Source organism: Yarrowia lipolytica, chromosome 1F (genome assembly GCF_001761485.1).
Source record: "Yarrowia lipolytica chromosome 1F, complete sequence".
Taxonomy (NCBI): domain Eukaryota; kingdom Fungi; phylum Ascomycota; class Dipodascomycetes; order Dipodascales; genus Yarrowia; species Yarrowia lipolytica.
The window spans coordinates 533,337-551,646 of NC_090775.1; the positions used below are offsets into that span (position 1 = coordinate 533,337).

Genomic DNA, 18,310 nt, shown 5'->3' on the forward strand with positions numbered 1-18,310 from the left:
GTCGGAACGGAAAAAAGCTGCCGCTACTCGTATCGAGCTATACGACGTTGGAATTGTCCTCCAAATGTGCTCAAAAAAGCAACGATATGGGCGAGCACGAAAGTCAGAGTTGGGTTTTGATTTTCCTACAGCACTATCTCCAATTAAGAAACCACAAAGCGAAGGTCCAGCTCCGGGAAGATGCACCGATGGCAGGTAAAAGCAACGATCGGGTGGACTCGGGGCCAAGCTGATGACGTAAACGGAGATGCGGAGATGGTGGACAGAGATAAGAGAGCACAATGAGGAGAGAAGGGGGGGAGGGGGCGGCCTCCTCACGGGAAAACCAAACAGTCTGGAGGACTCTAGGTGCGATAATCGCAGACTAAAAACCGGAAGAACCAATGTATGTATGTACCTGGATGTTGTAACCTTGTCTCTTGTGCTAAAACGGAGGTCAGCCCATATTCAAACTCTCCAAGTACAAGTGCGATAGGTGTACAATAGACAGTTGCTGTAAATGATTGGGACAGACGGGGTTAGTTGGGGCGAAGAACGACGCTACCGCGCTCACGTGATCTACAATATGAACGGCTCGCCTGCTACTGTGGTTAAGGCACGAGTTGCTCAATTTGCCCTTTCCTTGTCTTGCTGTTTTCTTTTCTTCTTGTTTTTGTTTTTTGCTTTTTTGCTATTTGATCAAGCTCCAATTTATATGAAAGTGAAACGCCGACGAAATTCTTCACTCTAAACAAAGATGACGATCATAGACGCTCTCCGAAGCTAGTCCTGATGTCTATACATCTTGTCTCACTTAGTTTAGCCGCGGAGATAGAGGAGGGGGACCTGGAGGGAGCTGTGGACGGTGATTCGGGGGCACACTTGGTGGACGAATAATCCGTCGCTGAATTGGTCAGTGGACGGCTCATCTGATATTACAGCGTTCAAAACGTCACGGCTGTCAAAAGTCATTCTTGTCTCCGTCTTCTTCCGACATTCTGGGCTCCTCCTGCCCCCTACCAAACCTCCGAGATCCATTCTAGAACCTCTTTAGCTCCAAAATACAATTCTTCCAAGACTTGGACCCCGCTCTCGGTTCTTTGTGTGTCCCTATGAGGTTTGATTCAGCACAAAAACCCACAGAAAACAGAAAAAAAGCCGTCCGAAAATCCGCCGATTTATTATCATTATTGCACAGATAAAGCATCTCCAGGTCCAGGTCAGCTGTCAAAGGAGTTTGACAACGTCGGGCAAGGAGTCAGCCATGAGTCAGGAGTTACAAATAGATCCAGGGTTAGGGCTAGTATTAGGGATTGGGCTAGGGCATTGATTGTGGGCATATATAGGCAAATATTCTCCCATTCTGTCCTTCTTCGATATTGCTCCCAGGTCGCCTTCTCTCTCTCGTAGCCGTTATATCTCCTCGTAATAATAATTCACAAAAGAAAAAATAAACCCAAAAAATAAACTCAAAGAATAAACTTTTTCGCTTACCAACATCTGTGCAGAAAGTTGTAATACTCAACACAATCACATCCCGTTTGGGAAGTGGTGGTGAACGGGCGGGCGGTTGGGGTGTGTGGTTTGGGCACGTGATCTGGTCATTACCCACGTGACGTCATTTATTTTAAATCACACGTGATGTGATCATAACCCACGTGTGGTCTTGCGCTCATCATTTCTCTATTTGCATACTTTTTATTGTTCTGTCAAATATTCCCACGCCAGAAACGCACCAAAGTGCCAAAAAACATGGACAGGGCTCTTGGTTCGCCTCTATACGTGTCAAGAAGGTCTGACGTGTGGAGATGGCGTATTCGGAACAGCAAAAAACCGGTGTCGATCCGCACTTTTCCGAGCTAGAGGGGGGGTAGAGGGGGGGGTCTTGCACGTGATATGGGGGGGAGGGATGTTGGTCTGTTGGGTCTTTCACGTGATTCGAGGGGACAAACTGGTGTCTCTGGGAGTCTCTGTCTGAATGTCTCTCTACAGGACCCGCTCGTGATCTGATCTAGTTTAGATCCGATTGACGCTACTTTAGCGTGTGTTGAGTGTTCCAAGGACGTTGGTATGGACGGTGGGGGATGCAGAGAATGTTAGTAGACTTGGTGGGGATTGTGGGGTCATAGTAGTCTGAGTTGTCTCAGTTGTCTGAGTTGTCTGAGTAGTCCAAGTGATCTGAGTGGTCTGGTCTGTTTGGTCTGAGAGTCTGAGAGTCTGAGAGTGGTATGAAGCACCCAGCTTGCGCAAATGGAAACATATCGCTTGGCCAAGTATATGACTGGACTCTCCCTGTTTCAGGCTTTGCAACCGTATCTTGTATGTCTCATTTCAGAGTGAAATGCGACTTTCATGTTCCTCACTAGCACAAGCACTGTCTCACAGGATACTGTTTCATGTCTCATGCTTGTCGAGTGAAGCGGACGGGAATGGGGAGAGGGGAGGTGGGGTTTGGTTGGTAACGTGACTCCAACACAGATGTACATGGGTTTCACGTAACCCGACACCAGGTGCCCGTTATGTCAAAACGTGGTGGACTACTTTTTAGCGCAAGAGCAGCAGTTTTTTTTTTCATATTGACAAGGTCAAATTGATACTTTGACCTGAATGGAGTCTAAACTACCAATCTCCCGTCTCAGATGATCTGCTCCATGTGTCTGGAAAAAGAAATCCCATCCTGTAAGGGTATTTGTACGGACATGAAACCTGACAGGAACACAGCAGCACCAAGACAGTCTAAGACAGTCTAAGACAGCCTAAGACAGTCCAAGACGCCCTAAGACACGCCCCTTGCTGGCTCAGAGGTCGGTGGACATAAATGCATGGCTAAAATAAACGGTCTTCGGTCCGTTGGGTGTTTAGTAGCAATTTATCAATATCTAGTGTGGGATAGTTGGTATGTGGTTTTAGGATTGATAAGGAGAGCACAACTTGGCCTATCCAGACCATTCTTTGAGTTGGTTATCGCGATGGCATGAATCAATGAAGTTCATTTATACACTTGTTGTACCTGCTGTCACCGTTTTGGTCTCTATAGATCCGTTCCAGGTCCCTGAATCTACATTCAGGAGATTCAGGAACTTGTGGGTTCAATCAACTGCAAGACGATCCGAATCGACGATCCGAGTCGACAATCCACAAAGTCGAGTGTCCAGAAACATATCGAAACCGGCTTTGCACCAGAAACGTACCCCCAGGCCCCTGCGTGGGTCTCACCCAGACCCCGATCGTCAGTGGACTCTGAAAAGGGTTATGAGCGGGCAGGAATACACAAAAACAAACATTACTGGTGTCAAAAGGAGGAGAAAAGTGAGACAAGTTTCCCTGTCTAGAGTATTTTGTGCTACGGGGGGATTTGAAGGCAAGAGTGTGAACTGTGCGGTATAGATTAGAGCATGGTGGGACGGTTTAGCCGAGAGGAGGTTAGGTGTGTCTTGGAACAGTTTTAGGGGATGAATCGTGGTGCAGTGCTCAACTGTTGAAAAGATTGTGACATTCAGACGGCCCAAGAGTGGACTTTATGATCTTATCATTATTCTAACGACAGCTTTCCGACTCAGTGCTGAACATCTCACCAAGATAACAAAGTGCAACCATCGTGCAAAAAAACTGATAACAAAGTCGATTATCGTTCCAACAAAGCTCATATAATGATTCACCTTTCGAGAACGACCAAAAATGAAACTTCAAGAGGCTAGAACTGGACCGAATCTACAAGTAGCTCGTCATTCACTCGCTTAGACTAGCGCTTAACTACTCTCAACTAATGTGGAAGAACTAAATGCCAACTAAAGTCTATCAGTTTCAACAATTATCTCAAAAGTCAACAAAAGTCAACAACTCTTTCAACTAAAATAAGAAGGTATTCATACTATCATCGTCACGTCGTTTTGGGCTTGCCGGTGCACTTCCAGACATGGTCATCGTACTTGGAGCACGGAATCAGATATTTGCACTTGAGACAGAGGGTCAACGGGTCGGAGTCCATTGGATTTGGGCCGATGTGGTTCAGTGAGAAGCTGAAGCAGACTAGGCTGAGGCAGAGGTCTTATAGGCACAGATGTGGTCATGTGAATTGTCATAAAGATACCGCTCGTGACCCCAAAACATTTGGGGGTCTTGACACGTGTCTTTGGGTAGTGGGGGAAGACCCTCTCTCTAGTCAGTGGACAACGACAAGTCCAGATGTTGACGTTGCCAGAAGTTGAAACAACAACGGGAACAATACCATTGGATAGTTTCCGCCTAAAAGATTGCGACCGTTCAACACCCATGTCTCCGTCGGTTCTCAATGGTGGGTATGAGCGCTCTTTTTCATCGTGATGGTAGCTCTGCTTCCCTCTCAATAGCTCGAGATTTTGTATGGCACAAGAAGATGTAGAGTATACCAACGAAACAGGGCCTCGTCCGGCGGAATCAAACGCCCATTGATTCTAGGCACTCCTTTGAATCTCCATCGGTGGCTGTCAAACCTGGAGTGTGGAAGGGGACAGACGAAGAGGATCCCGGTGGTCTTTGGGGGCTTGAGGGAAGCAAATCAAAGTGAGATTGAGAGGCGGAGAGGACGATTCAGCAAAGAGGGCGATTCAGCGGAGAGGACGATTCAGCGGAGAGGACGATTCAGCGGAGAGGACGATTCAGTTAGCTGATTGCGGTGAGTTAGTCGAAGCCCGATCGTAAGAACACCTTGATAAGCCTGTTCCATGATGTCCTTTTAGGCCATAGTTCTGGCTGATTTGGTCGGATAAGGGCTCGTGGCGATTATTGAGGTGTGGAAAAGTAGTTCGGTTCTCCTGTTGAGGTAGACACTGACTCAACTGTAGTTCTTTAGTTGAATATTACTTGGTTTTAGTTGAATATTCACTCACTGGAGCTTTAGTAGAGACCTTCACTTAGCCTTAGTTCAGCATTTACTTAAGTTGTGTTGATCTCTCAGTTGGCCCGGAAGGACATCACAGGACGGAAAATGAGGCTCCGGAAATTAAATGACACCTGATGATATAGACAGTTACAATACAGACTTGTACATACAAGTAAAGTACAGTACAGTACGTATATTGTGAATCCGTGTCTCTTTCAACACCACCCAGAATCGAAACCCCGGTCAGCAAAGGTTGAAGTTTTTCCCCACTAAATCTGAACATTTCTAACTAATACTGAAGAAACCAAAGACCACCACATCTCTTTCAATATTAGTCAATATTAGTCAGACAAGAACATTAAAAGCCCCCCCATAAAACCCCCACACATCACGTGACTCACAAAGTACGAAAATTTCCCGCGTTAATCCCCAGCACACTACACTATGTACTCTAGATCAACCGCTTATCAACACACTGCCAAACTCAATATCCTCCATCTTTCATCAACACCTTGAAATGAGACGCTCAGCTCGAGTGCAGGCGCTGGAAACCATCAAACGGCGCAAATTGAGCAAACTGCAGGCAGAAGGAAGTCATGTGACCTCTCACAACACTCCAGATCACGTGACGCAGCACCCTTCGCCGCCCACGCCGGCTGACAATGCGACAACGGTGGTTGGTCAGAATGGACAGAGCGGCAGTAGCGACGGCAGCCACGCCCAGAGCACCCACGTGACCACCAGTGGGCCGAATGGACACGACCCTACTCCCGCTGGATCGAACGGACATCAAGTCACTACCAACCTCTCCGCCACCGACGCTCTACCGCCACAGCAGTTTCGAACCACTCGGGCCCAGGCCAAGCTACTGAGTCAGCAGAGAAACAACTTCAATGCGGTGCTTATTCCGCAGACGGATCTTAGACCTGTCAATTCTCACATGACTCCCAAGCTGGATCAGTTCAAGTTCAGTCAGAAAGCCAAAGTTCAGTCAGAGTCGGAGAATACAGTGAAGATTGAGGATGAGTTGGAGTCATATGACTTGTCACGTGACATCAAAGCTGAGGAGAAGTCTGCGTACTTTATCAAAACAGAACCTGTCATCCCTCCCCTCATATCTGACATTGAAGAATGCCACACTTTTGCAGCGCCACAAGAATTCAACGTGCAAGACAACCCCGAGGTGCTTAGTCAGCCAGGTCCACGGGGCTGGAGCACCATTTACGCCCGTGTCAAGAAAATGCGTGCTCTGGTCAACGCCCCTGTTGATACCATGGGTTGCGAGCGTCTTGTGCAAGATGGAGTGCCTGCCAAAGTACAACGGTTCCAGTTACTAATCTCACTCATGTTGTCCTCGCAGACCAAAGACGAGGTCACGTGCCAGGCCGTTTTGAACCTGCGCGAGTTTCTCAAGTCACGTGACCTGCTCTTGAGCGTGGACGGGATTCTGAGCATGTCTGTGGGTGAAATTGACGGTTGTATCAGCAAGGTGGGGTTCCACAACCGCAAAGCTGATTATATAAGCCGTGCTACCGCGTTGTTAGTCAAAGATTTCGGTGGAGATATCCCGCCCACCATCGCTGCTATGACGTCGTTACCTGGGGTGGGTCCCAAGATGGCTCATCTTTTGATGCACAGGGCCTGGGGTGTCAATGAGGGGATTGGGGTGGATGTGCATGTTCACCGACTTGCCAATATGTGGGGGTGGGTCAAGGGCAAGACTCCTGAGGAGTCTCGTGTTCAGTTGGAAAAGTGGTTGCCCCAGGAGCTGTGGGTCGATATCAATCCAACTCTTGTCGGTTTTGGACAGACGGTTTGTCCTAGCAAGGGCAAGAAGTGTGGGGTTTGTATTGTTGACAAGGGGTTGTGCAAGGCGAGACTTGTGAAGGGCCTGGAGTGGAAGGAGGAAAAGTGGATGAAGGAGGGTTATCGGAAGATGATGGTCGAATATGAGGGAGTTGAGCAATGAGAATGAGTTGGAGCTGCGCAGTCAGAATAACTAAGTAAAGTTGTCCAGTCGCCCCCATTCATTGTTTTTTAGATACCCTTTTCCACGGACTGTAATATAGATATTTATTGATGCCATGAGACGACAATGGTATCATTCAAGTTCATCTAACTCGGTTCGTGACTTGGATCAGCTAACGAGTGGTGATGGAAGATCAACTGACAAGTAGCGATGGAGTAGATTTGGGGTGTACCAGGTTGGTGAGTCCTGTGCTTTGTCGTCTGCTTGACAGGAGGATATCAGAAATCTTCTTGTTACAAGTCCAATAGAGACCTGAACTAATGGTAGAGATTTGACACAGTCACGTCTGGTTGATTTGACAGCCTCGTGTCATTGGTTTCACGCAAACAGGTTCACTCAAAGATGCACCGGGTCCTGTTCCCCTCTTGATCTACATATGGTGTTTTACCATTGGTCAAAAGGAAGAAGAGCTCATACACGACTCTATTAGTAGTACATACTTGTCTGTTCTTTTCTACTCAAATCACCAGCTTCGTTCTGGCCGTCCGGACCTGCCCTTTCCATGTGTTCAGACGGAGATTTGGGGATTAAATACACACCTGGATGGTGTTAGGAAGGAACTCTTGATCTGGAGAATCCAATGGCGAGTACCTTTCCCGACTAATGTCCAAACTGAGAGTTCTGAAGGACTAAACAACACCCATACCCAAGCCTTTGTAGATCACAAGAAAGCAGTAGACATCTTAGCTCACTGAGGTCATTTTGGACTGTTTCTATTGTTGAAGGGGGAAGGGGCTACGATAGCGAAGCTGCCCTAATAAAGCTGGGAAGTCCTATCCTTCCTACAGTACTCGAATTCCTGTGCTATTGTACAACACTCGAAGTTGTATGTTACAAATCGCCCCTAGAAACACCCACAGATTCTCCAAGACGCCAAAATCAAGAATGGAGCTAGTAACTCTCGCCACAGTTGTTCAATAACCTTCTCAAAATCTCCATTTCCGCCATCTCCACCGTCTCCACCATCTCCACTTTCTCCTTCAATCGGTTAAGCTCGGACTGCCTTATCAGACCGATAGGGTTTGAAAACCTGCATAGACGAGGTGGACAAACAGTCACTTAAATACAGCATTGCTGATCAGCTACAACGTTCAACATTGGTCGGCGTTATTAGATCACTGTCAGCTCTAATTTGCGACTTTCAGAATCCCTCTACGATCTCTGTAGCCCAACATAGCCCCATTCTCCCACTGTCACCCCGACTACTTTGTCAACTCTAAATACCCCCCCACCTCACAAACATCGCCTATTTTTAATCGTCTTTTTCGCCACAGATCCACTTAAACTCTTCTTCTTCACCGCCCAAAGACACTCGTTTCCAACACCGCGCACTCCGGAATGTTACTACAACTGCTCTCTTCCATCTTGCTCGCGGTTTTGACGTTCATCATTCTCGATTGGCTGTTTGAAATCGACACAGAAACCCCACACATCGCCGGGCTGCCAGCAAAGAGAGGATATCCGATCGTGGGAGCAGTCTTCCAGCTCGGCAAGTCCCATCCGCTCACCTACCGAAAATGGAGCGAGGAACTGGGCCCGGTATACCAGGTGCGGCTCGGCAACAAGAGAGTTGTGGTGGCCAACAGTTACGCATCGGTCCGCGAACTGTGGATCACAAACATGCGTGCCAACATCTCGCGACCTGAATCTTACACGTTCCACAAACTGCTCAGTAGCAAGGATGGCCCCACTATCGGCACAACCCCCTGGGGCGTTTCTGCTCGTCGCAAGAGACGCGCAGCCTCCACCGCCCTCAACAAACCAAGTGTCGCGGCATACACCCCAATCATCAATCTAGAGTCGTACAAGTGCATCCGACGGTTCCTGCGGGACTGTGGAGGCATTGAAGGGGAAGTCGACGTGTCTGTTGGGTTGGCCACCTACTCCCTCAACACTTCTCTGACCTTGAACTACGGCATCATGACAGCTGATTTCGATTCGACATATTTGGCCGAGGTAATGGACATTGAAGAGCGCATCCTCCGACTCAGATCCACCATGCACAACACCCAGGACTACATCCGGTACCTGCGAGTTTTCTCCCGAGGCTCCACTGTGGAAGCAGCAGAGTGCAGAGAACGACGGGCCCAATACATGACCAAGTTTCTCAAAAAGCTCAAACAAGAAATCGACGACGGAACAGACATGCCGTGCATTGCCGGCAATATTCTCAAGGATAAGGAGTCAAAGATCACCGACGCCGATCTCCGGTCAATTTGTCTAACCATGGTTTCTGCTGGCTTTGATACTGTTCCGGCTAATCTCATTTCCTGTTTCGGCCACCTGTCCCATTCCTACGGACAAACCATCCAGAAGCGAGCTCTTGAGGCCATTGACCGCGCCTATCCCGATGGAGACGCTTGGGAAATGTGTCTAATGGACGACTCAAAAGTGCATTACATTGTGGCTCTCTGTGAGGAGACGGTTAGATATGGAAGTGTGGTCCCCATGGCTCTGCCTCGACGCACCATCAATGACATCCATTACCAGGGCGCTGTTATTCCTGCCGGTACAATTCTCTTCATGAACGCGTTTGCAGCTAACTTTGACGCTACTCGGTTCCATGATCCGTTCAAGTTTGACCCAGAAAGATACCTTGATCTTGATGGACGGTTGAAGACGGAGCTGGGACCTGCCCATTTCGGTTTCGGAGCTGGCTCTCGAATGTGCTGTGGCATCCACCTGGCGCGAAAGGAGCTGTATGTCGCGCTGGTTCGCTTCATTCTCGCTTTCCGCATTTTGCCGCCAGTTGATCCCAAGGATATGATGGTCAATGATCCGGTGGAGATTTTTGCTCAACCCGAGAACATGACTACGAAACCCCCACCCTTCAAAGTGAGACTGCAGGTGAGAGATGCAGAGAAGCTGGATCGGTGGTTAAAAGAGACCAAGGAGGGGTTGGGGGAGACCTGGAGTGTTGGGCACGATTAAATTGAATGAATCCATGGGAAAATCCAACTCATGAGTAAAGTCGGTGTCATTTTTCATGGGGTTATTTTATTGATTTATCAGTTACGGACTCACTCCAGTCTTTATAACCTGCCCTGGTGCAGTATCAGGAATGTTACTTGTGGGTTTTATCACCCCGATAGAAACAGACGCCTAATGAATAATGTATATAGATCGATAGATGACGAGGTGTCATCCCTTGTCTTTGTGATTTTAACGTGCACTTGTACTCTTGTATTGAATTATGGAGCTGTCTCTTAACATTCTAGCAACAAATAATTCTCTTCAATGGTTAGCTTTTCCGTCGAAACCAACTACTCCAACTTGATCAGGGCCTCCTGTTTCACCTCAAGATCAAACACCTCCAGTTTAATAGCCACTCCTTTCTCCCTAGCTTTGTTTTTCTTTTTCTTTTCCTGCTTCAACATTGGCTGCCTAGCTTTCAGGTTTGCTGCTCTGCTCTGATTTGGTTTGACACACTGGCTCTGCTTAGCTTTCTTGTTAAGCTGTCTCTTGTATCTCTTGCCCCAGTTTCGAACAGTTCTGATAGAGTCCAGACCCTTCTCAGCTCTATCCAGCGCCCTTTGGGCCTCTGTCACTCGACTTTTGAATGACTCGATTCGGAGTTCTCTCATGGATTTTCCGATTCTGGCTCGCAGAGGGACTGGAGCTCGGTTCACTGCAGTATTTGAATGAGCAGCGTCGGAAACAGTCAGGTTTTTGGCAGGCATCATGGCAGCGGGAAACCTGGGCGGCTCAGATGATTTTTCATCTGCTAGTTTGAGTCTCTTTCTTTCACGCTCCTCTTCCTTGTTCAGCTCCTGGCAGAGATGACGTTGTCGCTTTCTAACCCAGGAGGTCACCCACACTTCTTTCCCCTGTTGTCGTTCCTCTTTCGCTCTCTTTTGGGCACGTGACTCGCAAAAGTTGGTGTCGACAATCTTCACCTCGGTCCACTTGGTGTGGGTAGCACGCTGGATCCTGGGTGGTATCACGATGGACTGAACTGGAGCATAAGTTTTTTCCTCGTACTGTAGCGCTGACTCAAAGAGATTATGGGGTAGTCGTGGAGAAGTGGAGGTCTGCTCAGAGTCATACCCATCTGATATATCATTGTCTGAATAAGAACCTAAGTCCGTAGTAACTGAAGAGTCACTCTCAGATAGGTCTCCCGGCTCAAGAGTTGCCTCTTCAGGCAAATCAGCGACAAGCTGCTTGAGTCGCTTCAACTTGTCAGTCAGATTGAGACACTCCCCATATTGTACCACACGTGTGTTGTTAGGAGTAAGCACTAGAACATGGGGAGTTCCACAACCATTAGAACTATCAAACGCCACCTCCAAGATAGCTCCAATCATTTCCTGTCTGTGAATGGACTCGAGTCTTCCCTGTTCAACCCCATAGACTGAAGTGCCGAGATTGTCAGTCATAATGAGACCCATAGTACCTCCAAAAGGTGATTCGGCGGTACAGAATGAAGACTGGGGGATGCTCTCGGTAGCGAGGAGTCTTCCAGAGTTCCCAGTCTTTGCAGAACCGGTTTCAAAGAAATCCTTGTGTCCTATCTGAGGTGCAGCATGGTGGATGTCAGATGCCAGGTCAGCAACACGTAGAAAGCCTCCCTGAGATCGCAGCACTCTCTGCAGCCACTCAATCTGCCGCTTTAACGGGGCTGACGTGTTTTCAACGTCACACACGGTGAATCGGCGTTTTTGTATCATGTCGTGAATACTTGGGTTGTAATTGGTGGTAGGAGTGAGTCTAAGTAGATTTTCAACTGGACCAAGTACTTATAGTTACCATGGAGTTGAAAAAAAAACCCACATGTATCTAAATAGATGAGTCACGTGACAACTATATGAGATTAATGGAGTTGGCCATACTTTTAACGGAGCTGGATAAACTGTCAAACTACCCTCGTTTTATATTTTCAACAGCTTCAAAGAATCTAGCAAATGTCAAGTAAATATCACTTTTCAGTTGACATTAACGGTCTCTTAGTTGGGAGTTTACTGAAAGTTTAGATGGTACTGTACTGTACTATAGTGAAAAAAAGAAAAAAATGTCAAACAAAAAAGTGAAAGAATATCAGCCGAAAAAATGTCAGACAAAAAATGTCAGACAAAAAATGTCAGACAAAAAATATCCGACAAAAAAGAATTCAGAAATGCGATTATGGTATCAAACTCGGTGAAAAACATATTGAAGGGCCTTTTACACTCTTTGATCCCGCCCTACTGTCGTCAGTGAGTTCTCATGATATGTTGAGGTAGCCTACGATACTGTAGCTAAGACTAGAGGCTAACAGTAGGTACAGTGCACATACTATACTACAGCTTTATGAGTGTATCAATGGGGCTAATCATCGCACCGATTATTAGCTGAAACTATTAAAGGGCCTCTTCGCACTCTTTGTACCACTATTCCCAGATTTTATCTTTCTATCTCTTCAATTGCGTGTTTTAAAGCAATTTGTATTTACTTATAGATTGTCAAATAACTCGAGACATTTACACTTGGAAGCAGAACGACAATGTTGGAATTACTTGGACAAATTACGGATTTTCCAAACATAAACCAAATTATTCTATACTCACCGGAATAAGAACCTATTTGCTCTTTTAATACTGCACTTTCCCACTAATTTCAAGCCCGCCGGTTTGTGTGGTTTTTATTTTTTTTTATTATTATTTTTATTATATATATAATATATATTTTCCCTCTGCCCTTTCCCCGCATCTCCTTTTAACTTCAACCTCCATTCGAGTGCAGTAACATCACCACTTACCCAACACTCACGTCTCTATCTGCCTCATACCGCCGATTGACATGGCGCCGCACTCTTACTCCGCTCTTCCCGGGTACTTTTGCCAGTCGGAAATATACAGCAGCCCTGATTTTTTCGATTGGAAGGACCCCAGGGCCCACTTTGGCCTCAAGCGATCGTGGTCCAGACTCCGAGAGGAGGTGCAGGAGCTCCAAAAGACGCACGGAGCAGAAAACGTCAAGGTTTTATTCCTCGCCCGCCACGGACAAGGCGTGCACAATCTCGTCATGGCTCAGTACGGCCGGGAATGGTGGGAAAAAGAGGGCATGAATGCCCAGTATTCAAACGGGGAATACACCTGGGGCCCAGACCCAGAACTGACCGAATTGGGTATTGAACAGGCCCGCGACGCCCATAAGGCGTGGAAGCAACAGCTGGAGAGCTTCGACCCGGTTCCGATGCCCCAGGCGTTCTACGTGTCACCCTTTTCTCGTGCCTGCGATACCCTCGCCATAACATGGGGCTTTGAAACAAAACATATCCAGCCCCGGGATGAGGAGAGATTGCACGTGATCTACAGAGTGGCGCAGGGCGTGGAATCACGTGTGCCGACGTCTGTTGATACCGGAGCTGGGTCTTCCGATGTCGTGATTCATCCGCTCCTGCGAGAAACAATTGGATTCAACACGTGCGACAAACTGCGACCTATAGAGTACACCTTGGATCGGTACCCGAACTACGCCCTCACTAAACACCACCCGGCTCCACCGTCTGGTGAAGACAGTGTTTGGACTGAGGAGCATCGAGAAACGAATGAGGAGATGCAGGAGCGGCTGACGGGGTTTTTGGAGAACCTGTTTGATACTGATCCCGCGACCTACGTGTCGATTACTTGTCATGCTGGGGTCATTAGGAACATGTTGGCGGTGTTGGGTCATCGAAAGTGGTTCTTGCAGACTGGCGGGATGGTTCCAGTGGTGGTACTTCGGGAGGAGATGTGAAGACGTGGTCAGAAACTTCGGACTTTATCTTCACTTGTCCCTGGCACTATAAACTGGCACTATTTTCTCACATTTCCGACCACCCGCTGGCTTTATTCTCTGGCACTATTTCTCTAACACTACATGGTCATATTACCCAAAATAGTCACTCGACTAACACTTCAGTTCCAACCAACTCATGGTTTTAGTCTGAATCAATTGCTAAATTACTCTCTTTGCCGATCTGACCCAGTTCCACCGTTGTGTGATATGAGGATTTCGAGTGCCGCACTTGGAACTTGGGGCGGAGTATAAGACTCATTATGTCATATTACCTTTGGAGAGGGATGAACCTGGTGGGTTTTTTGTGCACTAGAAACGTACATCAACTTTCTCTGGTCTCTGTAGCCGTCTGTAGATTAGTTCTGGGTGTGAGTCTACTGTGTGTACAAGAACCGAACTATACCAGACCGGACATTGTGACAGGGACAATTAAGAGAAGTATGATGGTCGGATGGTCTCTACAGGTACAAAATTGCCACTTTTAATTTGTTGATCTCTAACGTGACTTTCAATTCGATTGCGGTTTTCCCATTTCCCGAAATCCACAATTCCAAATCTGGGCTGGTACGATACTATACAGGCTACTTGTATTGATTGGGGAAAAGGATGAACGACGGACTCGGGTGTTTCTTTCTCCGTTTTCCGATTCCATCAAGGAAATGAGACTGGTTGGCGTGACCACGTGACCAGCTTGAATGTCTAGGCTATCTTCAAGGGCAGCTGTACTACAAGTACAGTATGTACTGTACCTACAATACAAGAACCACATGGGGTTAAAGGACACCAGATCTTAGGCTGTAATTACCGATACGTGATACAGAAAAGAATCTGGGGACATTCAATTGGAATAGTCCGATTTCAAGAAATTCAATTGTTCAGTCGATTGGTTTAGCGCATTGACCCCACTACGAGTCACAATGTGTCTCGTATTCACGATCGGCCTGAAAATTGAGACCCAGATGCATGTTTTGTGCGAATGTACAACCACCTCTGATGACGTGGATTGAGTGCTCTTCACCAGTCTCCAACACAGCCTCCCGCGAGTCGACTCCATTCGTCTAGTCTACAGAACACCAGGTTCATTCTGTCTATGTTGTGCAGTCCTGCTCCCCAACCAACTGCAGACTGGGTTATTTCTTTCGAGACTCTGCAGGTGCTCGAGAGATATCTGTATGGCGAGGTGCTCAACATGATCTATGACGACGCCGGCCTGTTTCTGAGCTTTGAAAACAACTACAACTGACCTGGCCTGTATCAATTGGCTGTAGATGGATACAAGCGCGGAATGACGGACATTGATCTGGCAGAAACTCTGGAAATGGGCACGAAATGTTCAGAAGGCTCACCTCAACCACTGCAAAACGCTGACACCAGAGGGATTGGAGTTTCACACAGCAGTGAGAGAGAAGAAAGGAGTGCAGCCCAGATGGAGGCGTTTATGGAGGACTCATTCAACGTGGGGTGTAATTTCGGTCCGAGGCTTGCTTTGTGATGGAGTACTAAGAAGGATAGAGTCTCATGTCGTTCCTGCCTCATACAGACTCTACTTGACTCCACTTGGGTAATTTTTTTATAGTTAGGTGACAAAAGACGTATGAACTAAACAGAGAGTAAATAGTTGAGAAATTAGTTAATAATTCTTACAACAACGGATAATTCCGCGGGAACAAAATGAGACATCAGACATTAAAAACAATAGAATAATGCATACTAAAAGTAATTATAATAGTTTGTAGTGCTTATACTTGTAGCCCTTCATCAATCCACGCGCTCGATGGACTTCTAATGATATCTCCACAAGAACTCCTTCGAGTCTACAAATGAGAAGGACATGAATTGATGAAAAGAGACCAAATCGAGTCGAGATTAATACCATTCAATAGCCAGAGATTAGATAATCACAACGGTGTGCTTTATTTCCCGAGCCGATGACTACACATTGAGTGTCGGAAGAACCAGTCCATGTGAACTGACGAATTGGAGTTCATTCATTTCCTTTCGAATATCTCACGACTCACGTGAACACCAGAGTGTCTCGATCATATAAATAAATTACTTATAAATAATGCGGTTCTACCTACTTGCTTGTAGGTAGCAACTTCCTCCAGTTCCTCATTCACATTCGAGTTCTCAAAGACCGTCGAATCATTAAGAGCTCCCTCCACAGACCACCCCGACCGGGCCCCTCGTCGAATTGGGACTCCTCCTCATCACGCCTTCTTTGCATTTCTCTTGGCCACCCACCGAGGTCCCCATCTATGCACAGCCATAGTGCAACCATTACTAAGCAGGCAGATGCCGCCAATGAGTGTGAAACAGCCTCCCTGTCCCAGGCTCTGAATCATCCGGTCCACCGCTGCAATCATTCCAGCGGCAATAATGCACCGCACAAAGTTGACACAACTCATAGCAGAAGCGGCCTTTTCAGGATAAATGTCGACCAAAAGAGTGGAGGCAAAGTTGAGATAGGAAATGGCGCCAAAAGAGACAAAAAAGGTGAAGACCAAGGGACACACGTATTGCACCTCGTACTCAATGGTCCATCCGTAGACAATGATTCCTACTGCCAGAATGGCCGACATGGGCAGGCAGAGAGTGAGTCTGGCTCCATGAATGTCGAATTTCGATTCGTCGAGTTCAAAGGTCGAGTCGTCGACCTCAGATTCGTCTTGCAATCCTCTCTTGACAACCTCCTCCTGTCTCCATTTGCCCAGACACTCCTGTCTATACTTTTCCAACTTTTTGCGATAGTAAAAGTTCATCATGATTCCGGATACAAAGGAGCCCACAATGGAGCCCATTCCGTTAGAAATGAAGCCCAGACCGATTTGCAGCGAATTGAAATGGTACACGTCGGCCAGAGACGAAGCCAGAGCTGTAGTCAACATGAACCAGGCAGCATAATGAAGAGACGCCGCAAACAGAATGAGTAAAACGTCTGGTTCTTTCAAAATGAGCAGAAAGGAGAGATACTGAGGCTTAGTCCGTGGCTGTAGTGTATCCATGTCTCCTCCTCCGTCTTTATGGATTCTTTTCCTCAATCGAGGAGACACTCTCATCCAGGGAGATCGATGGATCCAGTACTCGGGATAGATTGTGCCATTTCCCACAAACGATCGTCTCGTCTCAGACAGAAGCAAATAGACAGCCAGCAGAGTGCAGCTGCTGGCAATCACCAGAAACCAGAAAATGCTTCTCCATCCTAGCCCCTCGGTCAACCCTCCTCCAATCAGAGGTCCGAATCCGCCTCCTAGCAGCGCCCAGCCCTGAAAGATGCCCATAATCTTTCCGCGGTTGGTTCGGGTGGTGATATCACCAACTACCCCGGCTCCTAGACTCACAGTTGCAGCTATACCTGCGGCCTGAAGACATCGCAGAAACATCATGACTCCATAGGAGTTGACTAGAGCCAGGCCGACGCAGGCTCCAATGTAGACAATCAAGCAGCCAAAATAAACAGGCCGCCGTCCATATCCATCGGCAAGAGCTCCCCAAACCACAGGCCCTAGACCCTGAAACAAGTTGTATACAACCACCGTCAAGTTGATGAGCTCAGTACTGACATGCATCTTCTTTTCGAGAATGGGCATGGCAGGAAGATAGATTGGGCTTGAAAGCGACGAAAAGAAGGCCGCTGCACACGCCACGGAAATCAAAATGAATGTATCACTGCCGTCAAAGATGGTGTATGGCGGAGCCACTGTACTGTGATTACTTATGCTGTCCGGGTCGGGCGATTGGGATTTGGACGCGAGTTTGTGATGGCTGTAGTCCTCCTGAGGGTCGTGGTCACATGATTTGTCATATGACTTTCCATATGACTTTTCGGGTATCTCCTCCTCCTGCTTGTGGTTCTCCTCATCCACCATCTCCACCAGCGGGTCTTTGTCGAGCTGAAGACCGTCCTCCAGACCCTTTTCGAGATCCGAAAGATGATTCATGGTGCGTAAAATGTCGAAAAACGGGTGTTTTCTGAGCGGGCAAAATGGACCTACAGAAAATGGGATCCCCAAGATATTTATGTGGGGAGAACAGCGCGTTTGAAAACCTTGGAAATTGGCCAAAAATGACCCAATCAGGACGCGAGAAAACCCAATCTGCTTGGAACAACGAGACAGATCTAATGGTGCCTCCTGAAACCAATTTGAACCAACAAAACAGACCCCATATCGAGAACGTCAGATATCTCGGAAACTCAAAAAGTGACTATAAACCTTGGCGCGAACCTTGCGCAAACAAGGCAGAAAGATGAGGTCGTGTGGGACAAGAAAAAACACAATAACGGGCCGGACACGCGACCGGGGATTCACGTGATTTTTATTGTACATTGACAAGAGCACCAATATCACGTGACTGTCTTTTCCGGTCCCGATTTCTTCTCTCTCCAATGCCCTCCTCCACTCGCTCACTAATCATGTGGCTTTGGGTGGGCCAGAAACATTTTTTATCCTGCCCGATGATGCATAAAATACGCAACTTCGGGCCATATCGCGGGGGACTTTGGGGGCAGAAAAGGCGAGATAATAGGTAATTTTTGGTATCGTTGTGCTTGCCTATATCACGTGATCATTTTCCGACTTTCAGTTTCCCGATATCTCTACTCTAGCCCAACTTATATCGACCCCACAGTCAAATTAAATTACGGCATTGTCCGGAATTTTAGCGGCCGTATTCGCTCCCTT

At 47.3% G+C, this 18,310-nt stretch overlaps 6 protein-coding genes and 1 pseudogene across 6 annotated transcripts; 5 read left to right on the top strand and 2 right to left on the bottom strand.

Moving 5' to 3' along the window:
• Window positions 1-5,357: 5,357 nt before the first annotated feature.
• On the top strand, window positions 5,358-6,809 carry YALI1_F05386g (uncharacterized protein; the record flags this gene model as incomplete). The annotated part of the gene is made up of 1 exon (XM_504957.3): window positions 5,358-6,809. One exon carries the CDS (start codon window positions 5,358-5,360, stop codon window positions 6,807-6,809), a length of 1,452 nt encoding a protein of 483 aa, XP_504957.3.
• A 185-nt stretch (window positions 6,810-6,994) lies between these two features.
• Window positions 6,995-7,564, top strand: YALI1_F05403g (uncharacterized protein; the record flags this gene model as incomplete). Its single annotated transcript, XM_068283244.1, has 2 exons — window positions 6,995-7,108; window positions 7,172-7,564. The coding sequence occupies 2 exons, from the start codon at window positions 6,995-6,997 to the stop codon at window positions 7,562-7,564; spliced, it is 507 nt and encodes a 168-aa protein (XP_068139345.1).
• Window positions 7,565-8,207: 643 nt separating this feature from the next.
• On the top strand, window positions 8,208-9,800 carry YALI1_F05415g (uncharacterized protein; the record flags this gene model as incomplete). Its single annotated transcript, XM_504958.3, has 1 exon — window positions 8,208-9,800. One exon carries the CDS (start codon window positions 8,208-8,210, stop codon window positions 9,798-9,800), a length of 1,593 nt encoding a protein of 530 aa, XP_504958.3.
• Window positions 9,801-10,132: 332 nt separating this feature from the next.
• Window positions 10,133-11,539, bottom strand: YALI1_F05448g (uncharacterized protein; the record flags this gene model as incomplete). The annotated part of the gene is made up of 1 exon (XM_504959.3): window positions 10,133-11,539. The coding sequence occupies one exon, from the start codon at window positions 11,537-11,539 to the stop codon at window positions 10,133-10,135; it is 1,407 nt and encodes a 468-aa protein (XP_504959.3).
• A 1,108-nt stretch (window positions 11,540-12,647) lies between these two features.
• YALI1_F05459g (uncharacterized protein) lies at window positions 12,648-13,586 on the top strand (the record flags this gene model as incomplete). Its single annotated transcript, XM_504960.3, has 1 exon — window positions 12,648-13,586. One exon carries the CDS (start codon window positions 12,648-12,650, stop codon window positions 13,584-13,586), a length of 939 nt encoding a protein of 312 aa, XP_504960.3.
• Window positions 13,587-14,718: 1,132 nt separating this feature from the next.
• On the top strand, window positions 14,719-14,871 carry YALI1_F05480g (Compare to YALI0F03729g, Misc non-coding, no similarity; annotated as a pseudogene).
• Window positions 14,872-15,838: 967 nt separating this feature from the next.
• YALI1_F05509g (uncharacterized protein) lies at window positions 15,839-17,569 on the bottom strand (the record flags this gene model as incomplete). Its single annotated transcript, XM_504962.3, has 1 exon — window positions 15,839-17,569. The coding sequence occupies one exon, from the start codon at window positions 17,567-17,569 to the stop codon at window positions 15,839-15,841; it is 1,731 nt and encodes a 576-aa protein (XP_504962.1).
• Between the last annotated feature and the right edge of the window lie 741 nt (window positions 17,570-18,310).